The sequence below is a fragment of the Abramis brama genome (assembly GCF_963993115.1).
Source record: "Abramis brama genome assembly, chromosome: 1".
In the NCBI taxonomy this organism is placed as follows: Eukaryota; Metazoa; Chordata; class Actinopteri; order Cypriniformes; family Leuciscidae; genus Abramis; species Abramis brama.
The window spans coordinates 24527515-24550975 of NC_139963.1; the positions used below are offsets into that span (position 1 = coordinate 24527515).

The 23461-nt window shown below is 38.7% G+C and overlaps 1 protein-coding gene across 1 annotated transcript in view; it reads right to left on the minus strand.

Annotated features, from left to right (window-relative positions):
- The window catches only part of ngfra (nerve growth factor receptor a (TNFR superfamily, member 16)), a 37290-nt gene extending 14372 nt beyond the window's left edge, over positions 1–22918 (minus strand). Inside the window, exons 1-3 of the mRNA XM_084126157.1 lie at positions 22657–22918; positions 18227–18389; positions 6716–7078 (exon numbers count right to left, since the gene is read on the minus strand). Coding sequence (XP_083982283.1) covers positions 6716–7078; positions 18227–18389; positions 22657–22692 — 562 coding nt within the window. The 5' untranslated portion in view covers positions 22693–22918. The remainder of the gene's footprint in view (positions 1–6715; positions 7079–18226; positions 18390–22656) is intronic.
- Positions 22919–23461: the final 543 nt, after the last annotated feature.

Consider the following 23461-nt stretch of genomic DNA (forward strand, 5'->3'; position numbering starts at 1 on the left):
TGTCGAACTCTTCACTCTTTCTCAAGAAAAGATTCCAGAATTGACTGGAGATTGTTATGGTTCATATCTTTCACGGCTGTAAAATTGGTGGTGACAGAGTTCGATCTGGCTCAACAGGAGGTCTTAACGTTACCATGACTCTCTAGAATATTCTCATTCTCATTTGAACTCTTCCAGAGCAGCCATATGCGTGACGGATTGAGCAATGCTGAAACTGAGAACCTTTTATGCAAGAACTTTGGTTTGATTTATAAGAAGCCACAGCTAATGAAGGATCTACAGTCAAAGGTCTCATATTAAAACAAGAACTCAAGATGTCACATGGGTGACATTTTTAGGCTTTGAAAAGTGCTGTAGATCTCACCTAAAAGCCAGCTTGAACACTTTAAAGTGGTATGACCAGTTGGTTTGTTGAAACTCCCAGAAGGTCTACGAGCTTGAACCTGGTAGAATGACCATCTTAGACCAGAGAGAAACCAGCTGCTCTGTTCCCAAACACAGCTAATAGCTTATTTCTTTTGCTTCTGTTTTTAGTCTATGAAGTGTCTGTAAAATATGAGTTATATTTGAATATTCAAAGCATAATGAAAGTGACTTAGTCATTAGCTGTTCAACAATTAATTAAAGACCATTGTTTTCTAGATTGGTTAGCACACACACACACACACAGGCTTCTTATCTTCATCACACTTTTCAAACTTGTGGGCATCTGAAGACTTGTGCTGGCAGCCCTCTTTGTTTTCTTTATCAGTCTCTTTCACTTGCTGTCTCTCCCTCAGTAGCCGTCAGTCTTCTAAAGACCGTCTCCTCCCTCTTTCGTGAAGGAAACATTCATTCATTTCCGAGTATGCACTAAAAGTTAAATGATTTCTGAGAGATCTCTTTTTCTTTCTCTGTCTCTCTGATTGAAAAAAGGGGTATGTGAATTTGCGATATGTGGATGTGTTTTCAGCTTGACTGAGCTTGAAACCTGAGTGAAAACGCGTCGGCGCTTTTATTGGACTGAGGCGGTAAAACTCAGCCAAGCCAAAGGTTAACAATTTCAAATTCTTCTCTTTTTATTTGAATGATTTTCCTTCTTAACGGGGCATTTTCGGAACGAGGTGCCAAGTGTGAAGTGCTTGTTAACCCTCAGCTGGGCGCCTTTTTTAATGACTAGTCTTTATTCTCTTTTTTTTTTTTTTTTTTGGAAGGGATTTTAATGCTTATCTGGTAACCCTTTTCAAGTTTGTTATAATGGTTCTCTTTATCTAACAGAAAACACTCTCAAAAGACTGTCACACACACAGCAACCCTTATTCTCTTGTGTGTGTGTGTGTGTGTGTGTGTGTGTGTGTGTGTGTGTGTGTGTGTGTGTGTGTGTGTGTGTGTGTGTGTGTGTGTGTGAGAGACAGACAGACAGACAGATAGACAAACAGAGAGAGAGAGAGAGAGTGTGTGTGTGAGTGAGTAAGTGTGTGTGTGAGAGAGAGAGAGAGAGAGAGAGAGAGAGAGAGAGAGAGAGAGTGTGTGTGAGTGTGTGATAAACAGGAAGGGGAGCGATAAGAGCCTGATGGCTGTGTGTGTGTGTGTGTGTGTGTGTGTGTGTGTAGTATGTGTGTGTGAACAAATGGATGGCTAAATGAACAGAAGCTTTGCTGTTAAGTGCTCTTATTAGCTGCAGTAATTACACTAGCAGGAGGCATTAACACACACATACACACAGAGACTTATTAGTCTGTCTTAAACAAGAATTTGTTATTTAAATGGTATATAAAAATAGAGAAGTTCATAAATTTGAGGCTATGTGTTTATATACATGCATGTGTATTATGTAATATTATCAATTCGTCATTTCAGTTTAGTTAATTTTTTGTTCTGTTTTCATTATTGTTGTTTGTTCTAGTTTTATATTATACCAAAAATAACACACAAAATATTTTATTTAAAGCCCAGTTTTAGAGTCATAAAAATGTATTTTAGTTTAAGTTTTTTCCCCCCGTTATTTTTGTTTTATTTCAGTTCAAACTGTTTTCATTTAGTTTTTGTATTAGTTTTCTTTTATGCAGCTAAAAAGGAACATTCTGGAAAGAAAAGAGGTGTGTATATATTGCAACAGTGCATAAAAGTGTTGTTGCTGTTAACTCAAAGTAAAACTATACAAATGTTTTCAGAAAATAAAATAAAATAGAAATATTAGATGAAAAACTTATTAACATTGCATTGTCAAATAAATTAAATAAGTTCAAGTTGAAGAGCTACAATTACTAAAACTAAAATAAAAACAAATAGAAATATATACTGTAGAATGTAGCTATATATAAAACTGGGGAGTGGGGGGGGGCTAAGAAAAATGACAAAACAATTACTAAAACTAAAAATATAAAAATGAAAGATAATTCAACATGATTAAATACTATAATCATATTATATAAATGATACAAAAATAACACTGGTGCATCATTATGCATCATAGAAAAGATAAACCAGAATTAACGCATGTTCTTTGTCACTGCAGCTCTATCTGAGCTAGCGAGTGATGATGTGACAAAACTAGAAGGCTTGGAGTGAGAAATGAAACCCGGAGAGGAGTTGAAACAGAGCAGTTACAGAATGCTTTGGAAGGGAGGGGAAACTGCTGTAGCTCCAATCCACTGACATACTCTGACATGTATCTGTATGTGTGTGTATCAGTGAGTGTGTGTGTGTGTGTGTGTGTGTGTAATGCAGTAGCTGCGCTAGAGGTCACAGATTGAAACCCGAGTGTAAGAAAGTCCAACGGCCTTATCGATCCAACAAAGGAAAGAGCTCAGCACATCTCTCTCTCTCTCTCTCTCTATCTCTATCTCTCTGTCACATACACACACAGACACATGCCACTTAAATCCGTATGAGCTGCAGGAAGTGAATCACCATACATCATGGACCACCAGCGTCGAGAGAGACTGGTCATTCAGACATGTGTGCCTTTGACTCCGACTGTGGTCATTCTCATGAAAGAGCTTGTTTTTAATACACCACCCTCATCAAAGCTTTCATTAATGACTGACCCACCAGAGAGATAGACATGAAAGGGTCAGAGATACACAGACAGAAATAAAGATAGATAGAGAGAGGCAGTAAAGGTCACATAAAAGGTCATTTTAAGGAAGATAATGAGGCACTCGCAGAGGGTAGTCATCTGTACAGGCTACACAAGGACCTCTATCACTGTGTGTGTGTGTGTGTGTGTGTGTGTGTGTGTGATATGGCAGAACAAGGCTGCTCTGTGGTGTCACCGTACACACAAAGGATGATCACATTATCGTCAAGACAGTATTGGGGAGATATTTAGATATTACAAAATAATAAGGTAGTTGAATTACAGTCATGTTGTGCTTTTGAAAAAATAGCTTAGTTTTCTACACTACATATTAATAAGAAAAAATAGTTTACAACCTTAAATGCAGTTATGTATTTTTAAAAACACTGTTTGGGGTCTGTAATATTTTTTTTTAGTTTTTGAAAGAAGTCTGAAATTATGCTCACCAAGGCTGCATTTATTTCATCAAAACTACAGTGAAATATTATTACAATTTAAAATAACTGTTTTCTATTTTTAAAAAGTAATTTATTCCTGTGAGTGCAAAGTTCCTCAACACTGCTAACGCAAGTATAAAACAAGCCATCTCATTTTAGCTTTTTTTCTAATTTTTTCCTCTGTTTGTGTCTCACCTGACAGGAAAGGCACATGAGAGCAGGAACTGATGCCAGTGAAGCTGAACATTTTTGTGTGTGAGTATAACAGACAGCACTTCCAGATGTTTTATCATTTACAGATTCCATCTGCAGAGATATCTCTCATCTCCTTATGTGGCACTACAGCACACACACAAAGCAGAGAACTTCAAGTCAAGCATCTGAAACACCATTTTAGCAAATATTCACCTAGTAAATCAGTTAAAAGTATGTCATTTTTCGATATTAATTCTTAATTCTGGCTGTTGTTCTTTTCAAACATTGCTGTTTATTGAGGTCGCTGTACTAAAGTGCTCAAAGTTTGAGTTTAGGACAGGACTATCTGTTTGCCTGTGGGGAAAACGTTCAGGAAACGTGTTTGGAAACAGTCACTTTTGTGCAAATTCATTTTAATATTCATATTAATATTAGCGGAACAAACTTTCGCGCCCATTGATATATGTGTAGCTATATCTATGTTTCGCGCCGATGGGTAGCAGGCTAGTGTGGGCAATAAATAAATTGTGCAATGCAAAACAGGCTCATTGCAGCCACTAATGCAGGGATAAATAGACCGTTCTTGCCAAATGGATTTATCTTCTTTTCTTTTTTAACAGATTGCAAAGTGGCACTTTTATTGCTTTTCTGTTTTTGAACTTGATACAAATTTTGACACAGCTGCACTTTTATTTTCTCTATTTTTGAATTTCATGCAAATTTTGACAAAGCTGCACTTTTATTTTCTCTATTTTTGAATTTCATGCAAATTATGACACAGCTGCACTTTTATTTTATTTATTTTTGAACTTGCTGTTATTTGATGTAGATAGTTAGTTTGTATTTAGATATAACTTGTTACTATACTGATACTACTTGTTAATTCAATAAATTTGAACATTTTATTTCTTTAGCATGTGGGGCTTGGAAATTCCCCCTTGTCCAAAGTTTGAGAACCACTGCACTATAGGATGCATCAGGGCACAATTAGCATTTACACTATAAATTCCATGTGATCACACACATTTTTCAGCTACCTCCAAATGTGGTTAATCAAAAGTGATCCAATCACAAAGCAGTTTACACCTGTCTTTAGCATTGGCCATTTGATCAGATTACCTGAGACAGATGTTAATACCGGGTGTAACACACACCAAAGAGCTACGGCTGACACCAAACCCCAAATGGACACATCCTGCCTAATCTTCCTCAGCAGCAGAGGCCATAATGAGCCTCACACACATACAGCCCCAGGCTTCAGACATCAGACAGTCCCACCGACCAAGTGCTAGCACACTAATGCAATGACACGCCACATTACATGCCCTCTCCAACCATGGAAACTGAGCTTTCTCTGTGTGTTTGATTAAAGAGGTAGAAAAAGGGCCAGCACTTCACTTGCTGGCCACAGCCACAGTGTTTCTTAGGGAACCATTGGTCAGGTTGAACTAAAGGCCCTGATATACTTCAAGCGAAATTAAAGAACGAACTGATGTGACGTCATTTCAAACAAAATTAGGCCGAAACGAAGTTCGTTTAGACTTCATTTTGGGAGTTCAAAACAGCTTGCCAAAATGCCAAAGCGAACTTGGTAAACACCTTTGTTACTACCAGTGGTCCGTGGCGATTACGTAATAGGTAGGTGTGCGCGGAGGCTCCGCCTTCTTTCACGTGAAAATCTTTTCTGGTTCATTTGGCCTGTTCAGTTGGTTGAGGTGAGACGTCCGCGAGTGAAAACAAGTCGTACTTCTGATGAAACGTGACACTGTGTTTCATGTTTAATATGGTAAATCTGCTTCATTTTAACTTTACTGGACTTTACTGGAGTGCCATAGAACTTGTGCAAACATAACCACGTTTCTATGATCAGATGCTTTTCTTATGCTTTATTAAAATGCTTGCTGTTTTCTAAATTTTGTTGTGTGTTACTGAGAGGAAAGATTTACATATTCATCTAAACGCCGTTCTCAGCAGTTTGGGTGGCGTCAGACGTTCGACAACAGTCCATCGCTGCACACGTTTTACCCCTAAACGAAGAACGAAAAAGAACTTCACCGTGAGTATATCTGGGCCTTAAGTCCTAACAGAAACAAACATTCACCTGGGTGTTTGTTTAGTTTGTTTGTGGAATATGTCTATGTAGCAAGTCTACACCAAATTTCCTCTTGGGGACAACATTGAAGTATACTTTGATTATATTATATTATATTATATTATATTATATTATTAATCATTTTAAAGGGAAATTCTGCAATTTCAGCACCACTAGTGGCACCACACAGAATTGCAGTCGTGGACTGTTGGTTTTTTGTTTGTTTTTTAAAGCAATACGCTTTTTATAAAAGCAATAAGCCACATTAGGTTAACAGTGATGTTTTCCCATGTTAAAGAGGTTTTACGAACATCTATAACCTGTTGTAAAATCACTGTAATGCACATGTTTGCTATTTATACGTCTTGCAAACCACAAACTGTGCATGTGTGTGTGTGCATGTCACTGGGTTTGACCTTTTGGACTGTTGTGACCTCTATAACTACAGGGCTTTGCACATAATATCCGCACTTTGACCTTTTCAACTGCAGGGCCACAAGCAGACACACGCGGAAATGACCCAGATTGATCCTTAAACACATGGAGGCAAGCAAACATTATGACTGAGTCTGAGAGAATTTGGCTGTTAGAAAGAGTGTGAGAGAGATCAGGCACAATCACATCTTATACAGCCAAACAAAACGGTTGTGGTGTTCGTGCAGTCGCCCTTAGTGACTGACCACAGGCTACAAGTACGCATTGGTTTTCTCTTTGATTATGCAAGAAAAAAAGTAAGTAAATAAACTTTTAAATAGTTTGACAAACATGGGAACAAAATCTTATGTTTGTAACAAACCATCGTAAACTATATTTCTATTTTTATTTTATTTTTGCTTTTAGATTGTGTCATTATTTTAATGAATCATTTCATTATTTTATTTCAATTTTGATTGTTCACACATAATATTCTTGAGTGCATTATTCTCTCACCATGACACCATGCATCTTCATAGGGTGTGCAATTCCTGATGAGAATCTCTCTCCCGTCCTCGCAGATGGTGCAAGGCATGCAGGGGTCCAGCGAGCTCTCCCGATCAGAGTAGGTGTCTTCCAGACACTCCTCACAGGCCGTGTCGTGGGAGTGCTCGCAGCGAAACAGCACTCCCTGACCGTGGGGACACACAGTGCAGGGCTCGCACTGGCCAATCAGTTCGTTCATGAAGTAGCCGTAGTTGCACACGCACGCAGCATCGTTCGAGTCGGTGCAGGGGGTCTGCATACGCATGAGACCTGTGCATTCTCTACACGTCTGACATCTCTCTGTGTGACTGAACGTTTCAGAGAATGTCTCACCTGGAGAGAGAAAAAGAGAGACATAATCAGAATGACAAGATAATTACAGTTTAATCTGCCTTTCTGCTGTAAATAATGACCCCTCAGGTTAAATCATTACGTCCTTAGCACTTTAATTATAATTAATCAGTGATCATAATAATAATCAGACACTACGGGCAAGGAAAAACGGTGAGGAGGCGAGGCCCGTGAAAACAGACAAAGAGAAAAAAATTGGTAATCAAGGAAAGGAACAGTGTGCTACATTGTGTTATAGAGATCTCTGTGTGTTCAGTTCTGTTCATTTCAATATGGCAATGATTTCTGCAGTCAAAACACAAGTCTACCTGGCATTACTGTATACATAATGCATCTGAATTTAGTTTAAACGGCTCTCGACATAAAAGACCCTCAACATCTTTCAGATTTCAGAATAGCTGTGCAGTCCAACGGAGAGACTAAGGTTTGTCCGGTTGTGTCGTAACAAATATTGGCTACAAAGAGCATCTTTCTCCATAAAAGTAGCTATTTTTAATAAAAAAATGTGCAAACAGAATATAAATTATACTGATGTAGTCACTAGTGAAGTGTTTTGGACTGTATGCATTCCTGTGGTGACAGCAGCCAGTCAGTGTTGTCGTTTTTCTTTAGCAGAGTGTCACATTTAGTCACATGGCATTCATGGATCAGGTGAATGGCTCAAAAGCTGTGATTTCTACATGTTGCATATTTCCAAGTGGTTCTACACCATCTGATCATTGAGATGTAATACACTGCTAATGCCACTTTATTAGGTACATCTTGCTAATACTGGGTTGGACCCCCTTTTGCCCCATTAACTGCCAAAATTCTTTTTGGCATAGATTCAAAAAGCTGCTGGAAACAGATTTTTCTTTTTTTCAAACCGTTCTCTGTTAACCCTTGAGATGGTTTTGTGTGAAAATCCCAGTAGATCAGCAGAATCTTACTTAAACTTTGAATTTCAAAACTTAAAAAAATTGAGGCAATCGATTGCCTTACATTTTTTGAGTTCTGCTAACTTATTCGGGTTTACAGTGGAATCTGAAATACTCAGACCAGTCCGAACCAAGAGCCATTCCACGTTCAAAGTCACTTAAATCACTGTTCTTTCCAATTCTGTTGCTCAGTTTGTACTTCAGCAGATCGTCTTCTTGACCATGACCTTCTTCTCAAGATGGAGTTGCTGCCATGTGATTGGCTGATTAGATATTTCCATTAACAAGCAGTTGAACAAGGGTTCATGTCTTCTTTGCTTTTTTCTTTGTCTTTTTCATCATTCCAAGAACTTCAACTTAGTTTTTGAAAGTTTCTTGACTTCCTTGACACCGTTAGTAGTGCCTAAATTCAACCCTGAAGTAATGCGTTACCTTGTTGCGTTTAACTTTATTAAAGGGCTTTATTAAAGGTCCCGTATTATGCCCCTTTTCACAAGATGTAAAATAAGTCTCTGATGTCCCCAGAGTGTGTATGTGAAGTTTTAGCTCAAAATACCCAACAGATCATTTTTTACAGCATGTTTAAATTGTCATTTTTTGGGGCTCAGAAAAACGCGCTGTTTTAGTGTGTGCCCTTTAAATGCAAATAAGATGCACAGTGGGCGGAGCTTCATGAGCTCGCGCTCAGTCTCTCAGGACAATTTCATCTCACGGAATGATGATAATATCAGAAACTCTCAGTAACGGTGTTCATTTCGGCCCGGAGTCGGACAATAATGCCTACAGAGAGTGCTGTATAGAGATGGAACAGGTATAGTTTAGTAGTTTAATTACGGTTATAACGTATTTGTCATCTGCTTGTATGTATCCATTATTAATAGCCTACAAGTCTGCTGTTTCGGACCAGGTCCGAATGATGATCAAACATATACTGATGAGTTTAATAAAGTTTATTGTACATCACACAAAAGATGAAGCGTCAGTTTTACTTCAGAAAATCACCGTAAGAGCTGAGTAAACACAGTAAGTTATAAGAAGTGCGCAAGTACATAAACGAATTTCGGTAGAGTTGAGGGAGCATTTTCTTTAAAAACAAAATAATTCCACCTCGTCTTCAGCGGCTGCCTCAGATTTCGGGAGTAAATAGAGAGTGCTATGTGGATTAAAACATCCAGCCACACAACACCTACAACTCTTGGGAGACATTCTCATCTATGGCTGTGAACTCGATCAGGGCGGGTCTATGTTGAAACGGCAGTGTCTGTCAACACTCGTGGGCGGGGCCTGTGCTGTAGTGACGTCACTAAAACAGCATTCTGAAAACAGGTCGTTGGGAGACACTGCTGATGATTTATGGGGATTAATAAAAAAGGAGTGAGTGGATTTTTATCACTATTGGCTGGTTGTGTACACACACTGCCAACACACATTTATGTCCAAACAGCATGCAAAAGTGAATTTTGCATAATAGGGGACCTTTAAAGAACTTTTCTCAAGAAGAGTTTTTCCCCTATGTGAGAATTTGAGATGGAAAATTATTGCGAAAATTATTCAAAGGGTTTGTGTGTGGCTTCGAGTGAAATCGGGTTTACTGTAGAGCAAAGAATGCGTGACAGGCATTTTGGACGGCCTGACGGGTTTGAGGGGTTTGTAATTTAAACCCAGCAAATTTAGGATTTCAATATCTTTCCCTAGATCTTTTTTTATATTTTATCAATATATTTATTATTTTCACATGAACAATTTACAGAATAGGTTCAGTAAACAAGTACACAATCTTTATCTTTCCCTAGATCTTGTGTCTCTCTGATAACAGGAGAGGTGAGAGCAAGGATTAGAGGACAATAAGAATATGTTTGTTTGTTTTTGTTTTTACAGGAATGGGAAAGCAGTTTATGCTTGATGTTCTTTATAAACCAGGTTGTTTTAAATGCCTGGTCACGGTCATGGCAGCTCTTGTTTGTGAATATGGGGGTCTCTGGCTGTCTCTCTCTCCCCACACCAAAGACAACTTTCTCTCTCTTAAACAGTCCTCATTTAAAAGAAAAAATAACAAATTAGATCTCTTTAATATGTTTCTGCTAGACGGTATAATAAAATTTAATTGAGACTTGTCTCTGAGCTTAGATTCGCAGATATAGGGTGGAATCAAAAGTCAGAGATTTCGGCATGAACATTTCTCATTATATTTTTCCCGAAACCAAATGATCTTCTCCTAAGGAATTTTAGGAGAAAACATCTGAGACAAAGTTGATAATTAAATGAAACAAATGACAAGCCTTTCTGAGCCAAAACATTTTCCTTTCCATCGTGTGTAAGGTCAAGTATTAATTCCCTGTTTTGTTACACAAAATTTTAAACTTGTTCAGACCAATTTACGTTAGATAATCTGTCATTACCATAAAAGGATCGGACAGATAAATCTGAGCTATTATATTGGACTATCAGCTTTTCTTTAATATTACATCCAAGATCTTGCAACAGAAAGCAAAGGAATGTGAACAGGATGTGAACAGGATGAAAAGACAAAAACATCAGTTTTGTTTTAGTACAGCAAGAATGAAACTCTTTTTATGTCCACATAAACATTTAAAGGTGGAATCTACGAGTTAGAACCATTAACACCAAATAAACCAGCCGTATTTGTCCTAGGATGAAGATAATATTTCATAAAGAAAACCTCAGAAGCGCACTCTAAAACAGCGAGCAGCAGATACACATCCGCACATTCACAATAAATGTCATCACCAGCACACTAATCTGACGCCTGACGGTTCTCCAAATCTTCTTTAGACTGGTTCACCATAAAGGGTAAGATATTATCAAGAATTTTAAATCATGTTTGTCTCTCATCTGTGTGTGTTCCTGTTGTTTAATTATCATGGTGCTAAACAAACAAAGAAACAAACAGAGATAGGCAGAAAAACATGCAGATAGATGTCTGCTGGAAATGCTCTTATATTCCTGGAACACAGGACAGCTTTTCATCAAACACCACAAACATGAAACAAAAACAGTCACACAGCTGTTTTCCACACTGATCCAGAGGAATATTTTAATACTCAGATGCTGCTCTTTTATAGCTTAGGAGACTTAAAAATTCTGTACATTTCCTCATGTTGTTTCAAATTTTCATTGATAATCGTCCTCTGCAGTTGACTGTTAAACTCAGATCGGTGAACTGGATCAGTAAGCAAAAAACAACATAGCCTAAGTTAGTTAATAACTATTGCTTTGATTTGAACTTTTGATTTAAGTGTTAACTTTGTTTGAGATGTTTGTCCTAAGTTTCTGACAATTGTTGACACGGTAAGATCTCAGTTGTAATATCATATCAATTTGATGAGGAAATGTTCCTCTATCTCTAACTTAGTTCATGCTGAAAGTTGTGATTGCAGATTGATGAGAACACACTCTCAAAATAAAGGAACCAGAATAGGGTTTTTACAGCAAATGCTATATACAGTAAGAGCTATTTTGGTTCCTAAAAGAACCTTTCAGTTATTTAAAGTGTAAAGAACATTTAATAAGATTTCCACTATAAAGATCCCTTGTGCAATGGAAATGTTCTACACTCTTAAAAATAAAAGTTCTTTATTGCCATTGATGGTACCATGAAGAACCTTTAACATCCATGGAACCTTTTCCTTGCACAGAAATGGTTCTTACTGTATATGGCATTTGCTGTGAAAACCCTCTTTTGGCACCTTTGTTTTTGAGAGTGTTTTTCTTCCCGTGTATTTGTGCCTGTGACGTCAGTTTATTCGACTATCGTTGGTGCAAAAGCACAAGATGTCCCAGGTTGAAGAGATGCTCGTAGGCTATCTCTCCCCTGGCAGCGCATCATCACTTAAAAAGTCTGTGCTTCCCTCCAGACCGTGCAGAATCACATCCACGCTGGTAGGGTAGCTTTTCAGGCGGCTGGCTGATATTGGCTCAGTCTCAAGAGCTTGCGCTACGACATCGAGATATCGTCCTAGCTCATCTTCAAACTCTGGGGTTGAAGCATTCTTTCTCCTGCTCAGAGAACTATGTATTTTGGGGTTGTATGAGACTATTACCCCTTTTCCACCAGCAAGAACCAGCTGCTAGTTCAGAGCCAGAGCTATTGCCAGTTCGGAGTTGGTTCGACTGACGAGCCTTCTAAGAACCGGTTTGCCTTTCCACAGGCCAGAGAGCCACCACAGAGCCAGATCTTACGTCACTGTGTACATCTCATGTCGCCCACAACACTACTGCGCAGACCGCAGACCGATCAGCGCATGACATCAAAGCACTGCGAGAGCGATCCAAAAGCACAAGGAGTCATATGCTCTCCAAACACTCCCGCAGATCCGATCGGTACACGCCGTTCCGATGCATCTCCAACAAGCCTTCCATCATCAATGGCGGTCGTTGCGTTACTATTGATGCTTATGGCTTTGCGAACCTACATCGGCATCCAAACACAGCGAATCCAACGCGTTCGTGGGATGGGTTGGGGATCATTTCCGTGGACAAATGTGATTCAAGTTAAACAGAAACATTGTGAAAACCCCTTAGAATATGTTGAGTGATTTTCTGTGCATCTTATGAAAATAAAATTTCTGATAGAATGTATGGAACTATGATGAAACTGCAAACTATCTTCAGTAAAACTTTTCTTCAATTTTTTTATAATTCTGACTCCGGGTCTTCTTTTCAAACATCTGGTCCATGGGTCCTAAACTGTTAACCCCTAACATCAGCATCCAAACACAGCGAATCCAACGCGTTCGTGCAGCTCACCGTAGACGGAGATTACAATCAAGCTGCTATTGGCTCGATTAGCTGCTATTTTAAAAATGGCGGTCACAAGTTTCTGTTCGTCTTGCTGGTAACCCCGCCCCCAGCCCCTGACGCAAGCGGTTCTTACTTCTAGACCAGTAATGTTTTGGTGCTACTTAAGAACCACTTTTCCTGGTTTAGAGCTGGTGCTTTGGGTGTCGAAAAACAAAGAACCGATTTGAAACTAGGCTCTGGCTCCGAACCAGCACAGCACTGCCTTGGTGGAAAAGGGGTATCTGTCACCATGCGGGAACAGTTGTCTCCCGCACGTGTTGAGTGCATCTTAAACACCCTGAGCAATTTTCTCATTCTCCTCACAATAAGAATTAGTCTTCCCGTGATAATGACTATAAAAAGATAAAGCCTACTGATGACGTATTTCTGTTTGGGACCCATTCGCAGCTCACGTGCAGAGCAAAAACAACTATGGCGGAAGGCGGACGTGAAGCTGAGGCGGAGTTCCTTAACGAGGAACTACCTCTACAATCTGGGACTGGTACACACAGACATATTTTCACTCACCGAACACTGACTGAGCACTTGAGAGTTTCGCTCTCCGTCAAGCAATCCGTGTATTTGACGCACAGTAAACACTAGTGTAAGGCGCACGACTCGCTGTCGCTTTGCTAAGAGCACTCAGTGTTTCTCAGACACTCAAAGAAAGAGCAAGAGAGTTTTACATTCCACACAGAACCCTTTATTTGAGTGCTAGGATGTTAAAGGTTCTTTGTGGAACCATATTTACCTTTATTTTTAAGAGTACATTTTGGGATAAGATCTCTTGAAGCATGTGAGATTACAGGGATCCTTTTCTTAGGAGAAAATTTTGAGCAGCCCCAGACTTAAGCAAAAATTTGAGATCACAAAAAGAAAACCATTGAGATCACATTTGTCATTTTCTTTTTCTACATTTCACAATATGTAGGATCTGAACAAGGAAGAAGAGCGATATTCATCACTGCGGTCTGCTGATGCTTGTTTTACCAACAGATCATGTCTTTTTGAATCTGGAAAGATTTGATGCTGGGCAGGCAGATGTGTTCATGCTTAAAGTTGGCCTAAGGGTGGGGTGTTCACCTCTCAGCCAAATATTGAACGGAAGATTTCCTTAAAACACTTGATGTTCTGTTCTTGTCATGTTTGCTCTTGTTGTGCAGGTGATGTTAAGGCTAATGACTTGGTTACCATAATCAAGGCATTTAAACCATGCAAAAACAACTGCGCAAACATGTTGTACTAACAAATACGAAATTGCTGATGCAGTGATAACGCTGTTTTTTATTATGGCCGATTTCAACCTAACCCGTTGCATTCATTCCCAGATTATAGGCTAAATTATTTTTAATCTTCGTTAATTACCTTTTGATGTTGTAGGTACAAAATGTAGCACTTCTCCATATCACACACACACACACAGTGCAGGCCATGGTGAGCTCTGAAAGTGTCAATTCAGCCGGACAAGCCTTTCAGTCCATCTGTTTGTTGTCTCGCTCTCTCTTTCGTTTCTCCTTCATTAATTATTAATGGATATATATGACCTCGTTCTGCAGTGGAGAATTCAAAGATCAGTCCATTTGTCACCCAACTAAGGCTGGCCTAGAAAACTAGCTAAATATTCTATCTATCTATCTATCTATCTATCTATCTATCTATCTATCTATCTATCTATCTATCTATCTATCTATCTATCTATCTATCTATTTTGTGTCTATATATCTATATATCTATCTATCATCATCAGTCTGTGTCTGTCTATATCTATCTATCTATCTGTCTGTCTGTCTGTCTGTCTGTACTTAAATATCATTGTTCATTAATTAAAAAATTATGAATTATTATAAATTATGAATTATGAGCATATGATAACTGTTATCTCATGGGTCCAACCTATGGTATTGTTTGTCTGTTTTGTGTTTACTGTAATATCCCTGCCGCCTTTGAGAGAAGAATACATGACATGGCCCACATGCCGCCTGATCTCCATCTTACTTTCATTATTTCTATAGTTTGGCTCTAGTGTTTACTTCTTCATTCTTTTTTGAGTTCACTTTAAACATATCATCTTTAGAGTGAGTTAAGACTATTGTGACATTCCTATGGAGCGTGTGCATACAACCATGAACAGATGAACAGAGCACCAGCCACGTGTTTGCAAGGATACACCTGAACGCAGCCGTCCCTGCACTGATTACAAACGGATATCACAAAACTAACAGAAACAACGGAGAGCCCAAACACACATGCTCTGCTGATGACTGTTTACACGCATAATAAATAGCTCCATCACACTGTCAGGAGGGCAAACGGAAAAAGGCTCGAGCTGCCTCATGCGGCGTGTCTTCCTGTAACGTCATCAGCTGAAGTCTCTGCGTTTTTATCCCTTTACAATTACAGACAAACCAGCCAGGTGCGTGAGATCTTTTTACGCTTTTCTTTCGGAGCTGGATTTCTGCTTGGCTGTCATTTGCTGGAGGAGAACTGTAACTAGAGATGTTTGCCAATATTTTGCTGGCACATTTTAAAAGATTTTGTAAAGTAACTTAATACTGAACGGGCCTAGAAAAAAAACGGAAAAAAAACGTCCATTGCGTAATGCACTGTATTCTGATCTATAATCACAACCATATTGGTTTATCAGAACAAACTTGAATGTGTTTCTCGCTCTCTCTAGCTCTGTTTTCACAATTCAGTTGTTCTTTATTAGTATGACTGTTTGAATTATAATACAGTTAAAGTAATAAATCAAAGCTGCGTGGAACGGTAGAGCGGCTGCACAGGCCAATAAAAACAGCGATGGCTCCAGTCCTGAGTTCTGCTTAAATGTTCAGTAGCAACAACCTCTCTCTTTCTCTCTCTCAGATGAATACGGGCTGTATTAGTCTTAGTCTGAATGGGTTAGGGCATATGATGTTGCCTGTGCTAAAATGCATCATTATCTAAAGCTGTTATTTCCCAATCCCCATCAGTCATTAGTCAGCTCTCTCTGAATTAATACACTGACAGATTCCAGTTCAACACTGCTCCTACAGTACCTACAACAAACAGAACATATACAGTAACAGACTCACGTTCATTCACATTTCACTTCAAAACGACAAAGTGCATTTCAATTATGCATTGCAGAAAAATATGGGTAAATCTTCTGAAAACATGTCCAGGTCACATTCACCACAAAATCATTCACCACATTATTTTCATGATTATTCAGACACTTTTTATTATTTTCCTTTGTATTTATTATCAATGGTTTTTTTTTTTAGATTAGACACTATTTACACTACAGTAAAAGTTTTATTTTGTATTTAAACCAGCACAAATTAGTACAACAAATACTATTATTTATAACACAAATATAAATAATATTATAAAGTATATTATTATTATTATTAATATTAATTAAAATATATACAGTAATGGGAATTTGGAGGAAAAAGTCCTTAATTGCCATAAAATTTACAGCAAAAAAATTGAATTGTACTAAAAATATGCTTCACTTTTTAAAGCAAAATGTAGAGCAACTTGAGCAATTTCCGATCATTGTCATACGGAACATTTACAAAACATAAAAAACAGCATTAGGTATAATTTTATTACTAATTTAATTATAGTAAACATATCACACAAACCTACTTGAATCAAACCAATGAACCTATTGTTGTTAGCACCAAGCTCTAGCAGTTGAGCTACAAGATCATTTTTGATTTATTAATAAATCAAAGTAATCAATGGAAAGTAATATCAGTCCGCTATTATGTGTGTGTGAGTCAAAGATGTTGGCCTGATTTGTAATGAAATGGCGGCTGAGACAGTAGCTGATGGTGACAGGTTCGTGTCAATCAGTTTTCACTTCGATGACTGAGTATGTGAGGGAGGGGGAAGAGAGAAAATGGACAGCTAAATATTTCAGTAGTTGCTGATGTGTGCTTGTGTCTAGACTGGGTAGGGGATGAGGGGGCGAGGATGCATGAAAGAGGCGTGTGTGTTTGTGTGTCTTTGCCAACACTCGGAGAAAGGGGACGGGAGACTAACGCAAAGGTCACAAAATGTGTTTTTGTCTATCAGTAAACAGGAAGCTTGTTTTGTTACACTAAAAATTAATGCAGATGCTTTTCTAAAATAAAATTCACCATCTTTATTTATATCCCACACAGAATGAAAAAACAAAAAGCACCCAGTTGGGTTATTGATGTAAAGTGTCCTGTCCTGAAACATAAGATCTCCTCTATTTCAGGCATGCCGTCCTAAAAGCTTCTCAGCGCTCACGGAGGACTGTTTGTTTCTCTTATTGAGAGCAGAAAGTAGGATAGAGCCCATTTAGGAAACATTCACAACAAAAGAATGAGACCTGCTGTAAAACAGGTGAAAAATGTGTCTTGTCATTTCCAAATGTGCCAGTGCCTTTTCTAAATGTTTCTGTGAATGGGAAGAATATATATATGTACTCTACGATCCAAAAGTTTGAGGTCTGCACAATTTTTTAAAGAAATTAATACTTTAAATCGATTAAATCGATCAAAAGTGACAGTAAAGACATTTATAGTAAAGATTTATGTAAACAAATGCTGCTCTTTTGAACTTTCTAATCATCAAAGAATTTGGTTTCCCTAAACTGTTTTCCCTAAAAAATATGAAGCAGCACAACTGTTTTTCAGCATTGATAATAATAAGAAATGTTTTTTGAGCAGCAAATCATCATATTAGAATGATTTCTGAAGGATCACGTGACACTGAAAAATCAGCTGTGCCATCACAGGAATAATTTTAAAATATATTAACATTGACAGCAGTTATTTAAAATTGTATTACTATACACTATTACTGTTTTTACTGTATCTTGCTCAAATAAATGCAGCCTTTTTATTAAAAAATTAAAAAACATTAGCTACCCCCAAACTTTTCAACGATATATAATACTAAACAATTAAAAATCACTATAATGTTCAATTCAAGTACCAACTTCATGTTCAGAAAATAGTTAATCAATTGACAGCCCCAGATTTCTCACTTTAAGGATTGGTTTTCCTCTTTCTGGTTTAAAGCTGAACATTTGGCCTAAATTAAAGTATCAAACACACACACACACAGCAGCAGCTCATATACTGTAACCAGCTAATTGCATAATTACTCTCAGCTTTCTGTCTGTTCTTTGGATATATATATGCGCACGTGTGTGAGGGAGGGAGAGAGAGAGAGAGAGAGCATAATTATGTGTTACTAAGTGTACGTGTGAGACACTAATTATGTGTTCATAAATTTACGTGCGTGAAAGTAAGTGTTTGTGACGGTGTGAATATTTGTGAAGATTATCAGTTCATGCATGTGCTTGAACAATTCTGTATATGTCATGGCCTACATGCATGTAAGTGTGTGAGTTAGCATGTATGCGTATATGAGAAGTTGTACTCACTGTCTAAGCATTGACTGCACTCGGTCTGGGTGGCTCCGCACTCCTTGACCACCCCCTCTCCTGGAGGACACTGCAAACAGCACTCCCCGCTGCGAGTGTAACTCCCCGACTCACACTCTTCGTCTACGGCTCGCTCCAGCTTTGAGCCAAACACCAGCCCCAGCTACAGAAAGAGAGAAATTACATTAATATCCCATCTCTCTAGGACTCCACAGGTTCCTTGTCTCCCATTACACATAAATCCTTGAGATATTTTGATGTTAATGTGTTTGCAAGGAAATATAGTCATATTGATATTCCTCAAATGATATTTCCTCCTTCTGTTCCACTAATTGCTGCAATTAATTCAGCCTGAACCACCTAAAGTATAAACTCCATTCAACATTGTTTTGCAGATAGTTTCAGCCTTATTTGTTTTACCATTACTTTTAACTTTATTCTTCATTGAAAGTTGATTAAAGTTTAAAAATCTCTCATTGATTTGGTTAGAATATTGCATATTGGTTATTAAATTGTGACAGCTGACAGACGACAAGATGCGCCGAGTGTTGTGACAGCAGTGATTCTGATGCGAAACTTCTAAAGTTTACCTAAAACTTTTTAACTTCTTTTTTGTGGCATTTCTAATTTATAGTAAAACTAATCCTGTCAATCCCTCATTGTCCATAAACTCCTTCATATTTGCTGCACATGTTTGGTAACAGCTGCATCACAGCATATTGTGCTGATTGCTTTTCTGTCTCCAAAAGCTGGGGCGTGTTGAGCAAGATGAGACAGGCCGTACGTATGAGTTATGCATATGTCTATTACATAGCGGTTTCTCTCGTATTGTCACGGGTGCGATTACACATTCTTTACACATCGAGGTCTCACAGATCAGGGTCCGCAGAGCCTCTCTACCCAAGACATCTATTAGCCCTACCCTTCACATATGCGCTTCCTCTTTCACAGCTCCTGATCTGTTTGTTGAGTATTGTCAATAATAACCTAAGGGGTCTTAAACATCCGTACATGCAGACACTGAAAGAGGTGTTTATGGGCTCATTTTGTCTCGGACGACAGATGTGTGTGTGTGTGGGGTGTGTTTAAGAGGAATTGGAGGCTCATTATTGAGTCGCAGACTTCACTTTGAATTAATTTACTACTGCAGCGCTTCTCTCTTGCTCTCTCAATAGGTTCAGTCTGGTCATGTGATCACGCTCAGTGCTCTTATAGACAACACCCCACAACACCCTTGGTTCCAGAAGCGTTTTTCTCTATTCATTTTCTCCAAAGGAATTCTTCCATTTATTCAATAAAGTGTCCTAAGCCATGAACCACACCAACCAGAGATGAATCACATTACAAACCATCATTTGAATTATTTTTATTTTTATACAAAATTAGCCTAAAGTTAGTTAAATTGATGAGGGAAATAACTACTCATCCCATAAAGTGTTGTGAATCTACAGTAGTTGAATCCAAAATGGCCGTGTGCATGTATATATTCCAATGTGTAGGTTGAAACATTACACAAATACTTTAAAAGTCTTACATCAGTAAGACTATAGATTGTTGAACTGTGTGGTTTATGTTTGTGTGTCTAGATGACCGAGTTTCTGAATCCAAGACAAATTTCCTAAATATGGGACAATAAAGTGCCTTCTCTCTCTCTCTCTCTCTCTCTCTCTCTCTCTCTCTCTCTCTCTCTCTCTCTCTCTCTCTCTCTATATATATATATATATATATATATATATACACACAGATATTTATACATACGTGTGTGTGTGTGTGTATTTTTTATAGTTATAATTATAAATATTTAGAAGGATGTAATTTTTCCTATTTGTCCTATCCATGGCTTGTGACTGTTATAGAAACATATATCATATCGTAACAATCTTTGAGCTCATGTATTGTTTTGAAAGCTTTTTGAAGGGTTAATGCAATATCATTAAAATCTATTTCTCAGTGGTGTAAATGAATGGCATTTTTACTTCTGGGACCCCACCGCTGTGCTCTATTGAGCAATAAGTGGGCCTTGTTGAAGCATTTCTCTTTAATATGGCTGTGAAAAGAAGCACAGATTCATTCATTAACCTGTGGATTCCAGAGTGTTTCAAAGACACACTCACACACACACACACACACACAACAGGGTAATTAAACTAACAGCACATTTTTCTCCTTGCATTCATTAATGAATTAGCATACTCTCTCTCTTGCTCGCTCTCTCACTCTCTCTCTCTCTCTCTCTCTCTCGCTCTCAAACACACACAGCAAACATTCTTTAATAGAAACCATAGCACATTACACATTGTAAAAATTACACACAATTTACACAGGTCGCCATCATCTAGACCCCCCACAATCAAAGTAAAGAGGGAAAACCTCTCTGATCTTCTGCACGTTTTCATTAAAACATCACCTCTTGTTCCTAATCTTATCTACCGTCCTAGCCTCTCTCTCACACACTCTCTTTGCCCTTTAAGACTCCTCTTTCCACCCTCCTCCTCCCCTCATCCACATCCTCTCTCACTCTCATTCAGAAACAGATGCACTGGTACAGCAGCCAACTCACCCCCTCATTTACTCTCTCTCTCTCTCTCTCTCTCTTCATCAACCCTGGCTGTCATCCTTTCTTTTTTCTCTCAATTTGCATTCGCTTGAGTAAGCGTGCCGATGAGTTAACTTGGCAGGCTTTAATGGACTCCACAGTATGGAGAATGCCCAATGCTTAACACATCTAAGGAAAGAGTATGTGGCTTTACTTAGCTATAGTTTGGGGACTAAATTAATCTGCTAAATCAATAAATCTCCCTGAGGGCAAATCCAGTAATGTTATCAATTGGAAAATCAAGTCTATGGTTTTGCCCTTACTTACATACTGTAGCTAAGTAAATGTGTTTGCAAGGGCCTGTCATTACTGTGCAATTCACTGATCTGCACCTGTCCGTAATGCACTGCTATGCACCAGCCAGGAAATGAGACTGAGCTTTAATACCGTGAAACATCAAGCCTTGACAAGCCATCGCCTTTTTCACCACCAATTAGGCGGCTTGTGTCCCCGTCAGATCTCTTGTGAAGCGCACTAGTGCCTTCGCGCAGCTGTAAAATGGCACTCCAGACGGAGCGCTGCTGGCTCATGTGTCGGTGGAGATCCTTCACTGACTCTGTGCACCTGGAGCAAACTCAATTGCCGGCTCCGTTTGCCATTTTGCAAATCAGATCACTGAAAAGAGGTCACGGTGTAATTGTGTTTAGTCAAGAGCGTGTGCATGTTTAAACTGATTTTGACCGTGTTACACGAGACTGGAGGTGGTGAGGGTCACGTTGGGCGCTCGGTAGGGGACCATGAGGGTCACATGCTTGCGCACTTTTGAGTTTTTTCCCTGAGCATAAGGGTATATCCATTACAAAAATTTACCAAATTAAGTTCACACCAAGAATACCACAGGAAGGTATATTTGCCAGCACCATTATTATGTAATGTGGCTGCAGCAATGGTTACATTGATTCTTTTTATTTTTGAAGGATTGTTTTGAATTTGCATATTGTTGCCCATTTGATGTCTAAACAGGCAAGGTACTAATTATGAGGGAGGGGGTGGAAAATCTTTTTTTTTCATTATTTTTATTATATAGGTAAAAGAATAAATAAATAAAATGGGTAGCCTGCTTTTAGGTAAAGATATGGTTAAACTATTTTTTCAAACGTTTAAGTATACAAAAGTTAAATAACAAGTTGGACATGGACTGCACTCTATTTTCAGTTTTCTCGTTATCCTACCTAACATTTACAAAACCAAAACAACGACATTGAGTATAATTTATTACAGATTTAATTACTGCAAATATCACACAAAAACTTAAGTTTTTCAAAAAAGTCTTCAAGGCGTGCCAGGGGCGCCAAAATTCGGTTGGCGACCTGCAGGAATTTCTTTAAAAACATTGATCCCCCTGAAAGTCATTACAATATTCACACTGTAAATACAAACGCATACAAAAACTCCATAATAAAGGCTACTTAAATAAGCTATTGGCTTTATGTGGCAAATATTAAATAAATAAAGCCGGTTTAATTCGTCAAACTCATAAGCAACTTGGCATGAAAGTTTGTTTACAGTCGGGCGCACATTTCTTCTGTGCACTGATTCTGTTTTCACCCAATAAACACACTTACACGGCAGATTCATTTTAGACAACTATAAAGAATAGGGAAGCTGACACCTGTTCTCCAGAAACCGGGCTGCTGAGATTAGTCATCACTACTACCACAGACCGAATACAAGTTCCGCTGAATCCGCATCACGACAACCGGAGCATCACGCGAACTGAAGCGGTGATCACCTGATGTCAATTAACCTACATATTTCATCCAGCGGCGGATCACTGCGCGCACTTGTGCTCTAATGCGGTCTGAATCTGATCTAAACTAATGGCAACACTTACCGCTCCACAAATCAAGATCCACACCAAGGTGTCCATGTCTGATATGTCCCTTCCCTCTCAAACTGTAAATCTGTAAGTGTGAGTCGTGAAGTGAAGATCAGCCGTCCGACAGTTCATTTTAGCTCCATGTGGCTGCTGCTCTCGTGCGTGGATGGTGTTTGGGACTTTAGGACTGTAAGAAAGCGCGTGCCCTCGCTGATGCGCGCGAATGGTCCTGTCCTGTCCTGTACTCCGCACTCGGCGCTGTCCAGCAGTGCACTGCGGAGGAGAGAGTCGTGCACGCAGATATGAGGGGGGCACGAGGGCTTGCCAACTCCCCCCATCAGCACCCCTCTCTCTCTCTCTCTCTCTCTCTCTCTCTCTTGTAGGATGCATTTCTCTTTATCTCCAACATAAACGCATATGCAGAAGACTGGACGAGCACCTTTGATCTGATCGCATTTAGACTCATTATATTTACATATCGCTTTGCCGTCATCTATATGCATGCACATATAGGCTATCTATGTGCATATGCATTAAACATTTATCCACAAGAACGTAATTTCTCTTTGCACGCTGGCCCAGTTCCACATGCACTGTATTTTAATTATTAAATTGTTTAAAGATAGAGTAAAATGTATAAGCAAACCAAGCTCTTTAAATAAAAAAATGAAAAGAAAAGAATACTTTGATAGAATGAGTGTAATGGGTGTGACGTCACGGGACTGGTGTAATCAAACAGACGCCACAGGAGGGCGACTGCAGCCAGTGAGTCACCGATGGTGGGACATATGAGGCGTGATAAGGCCATAGACGGTTAAAT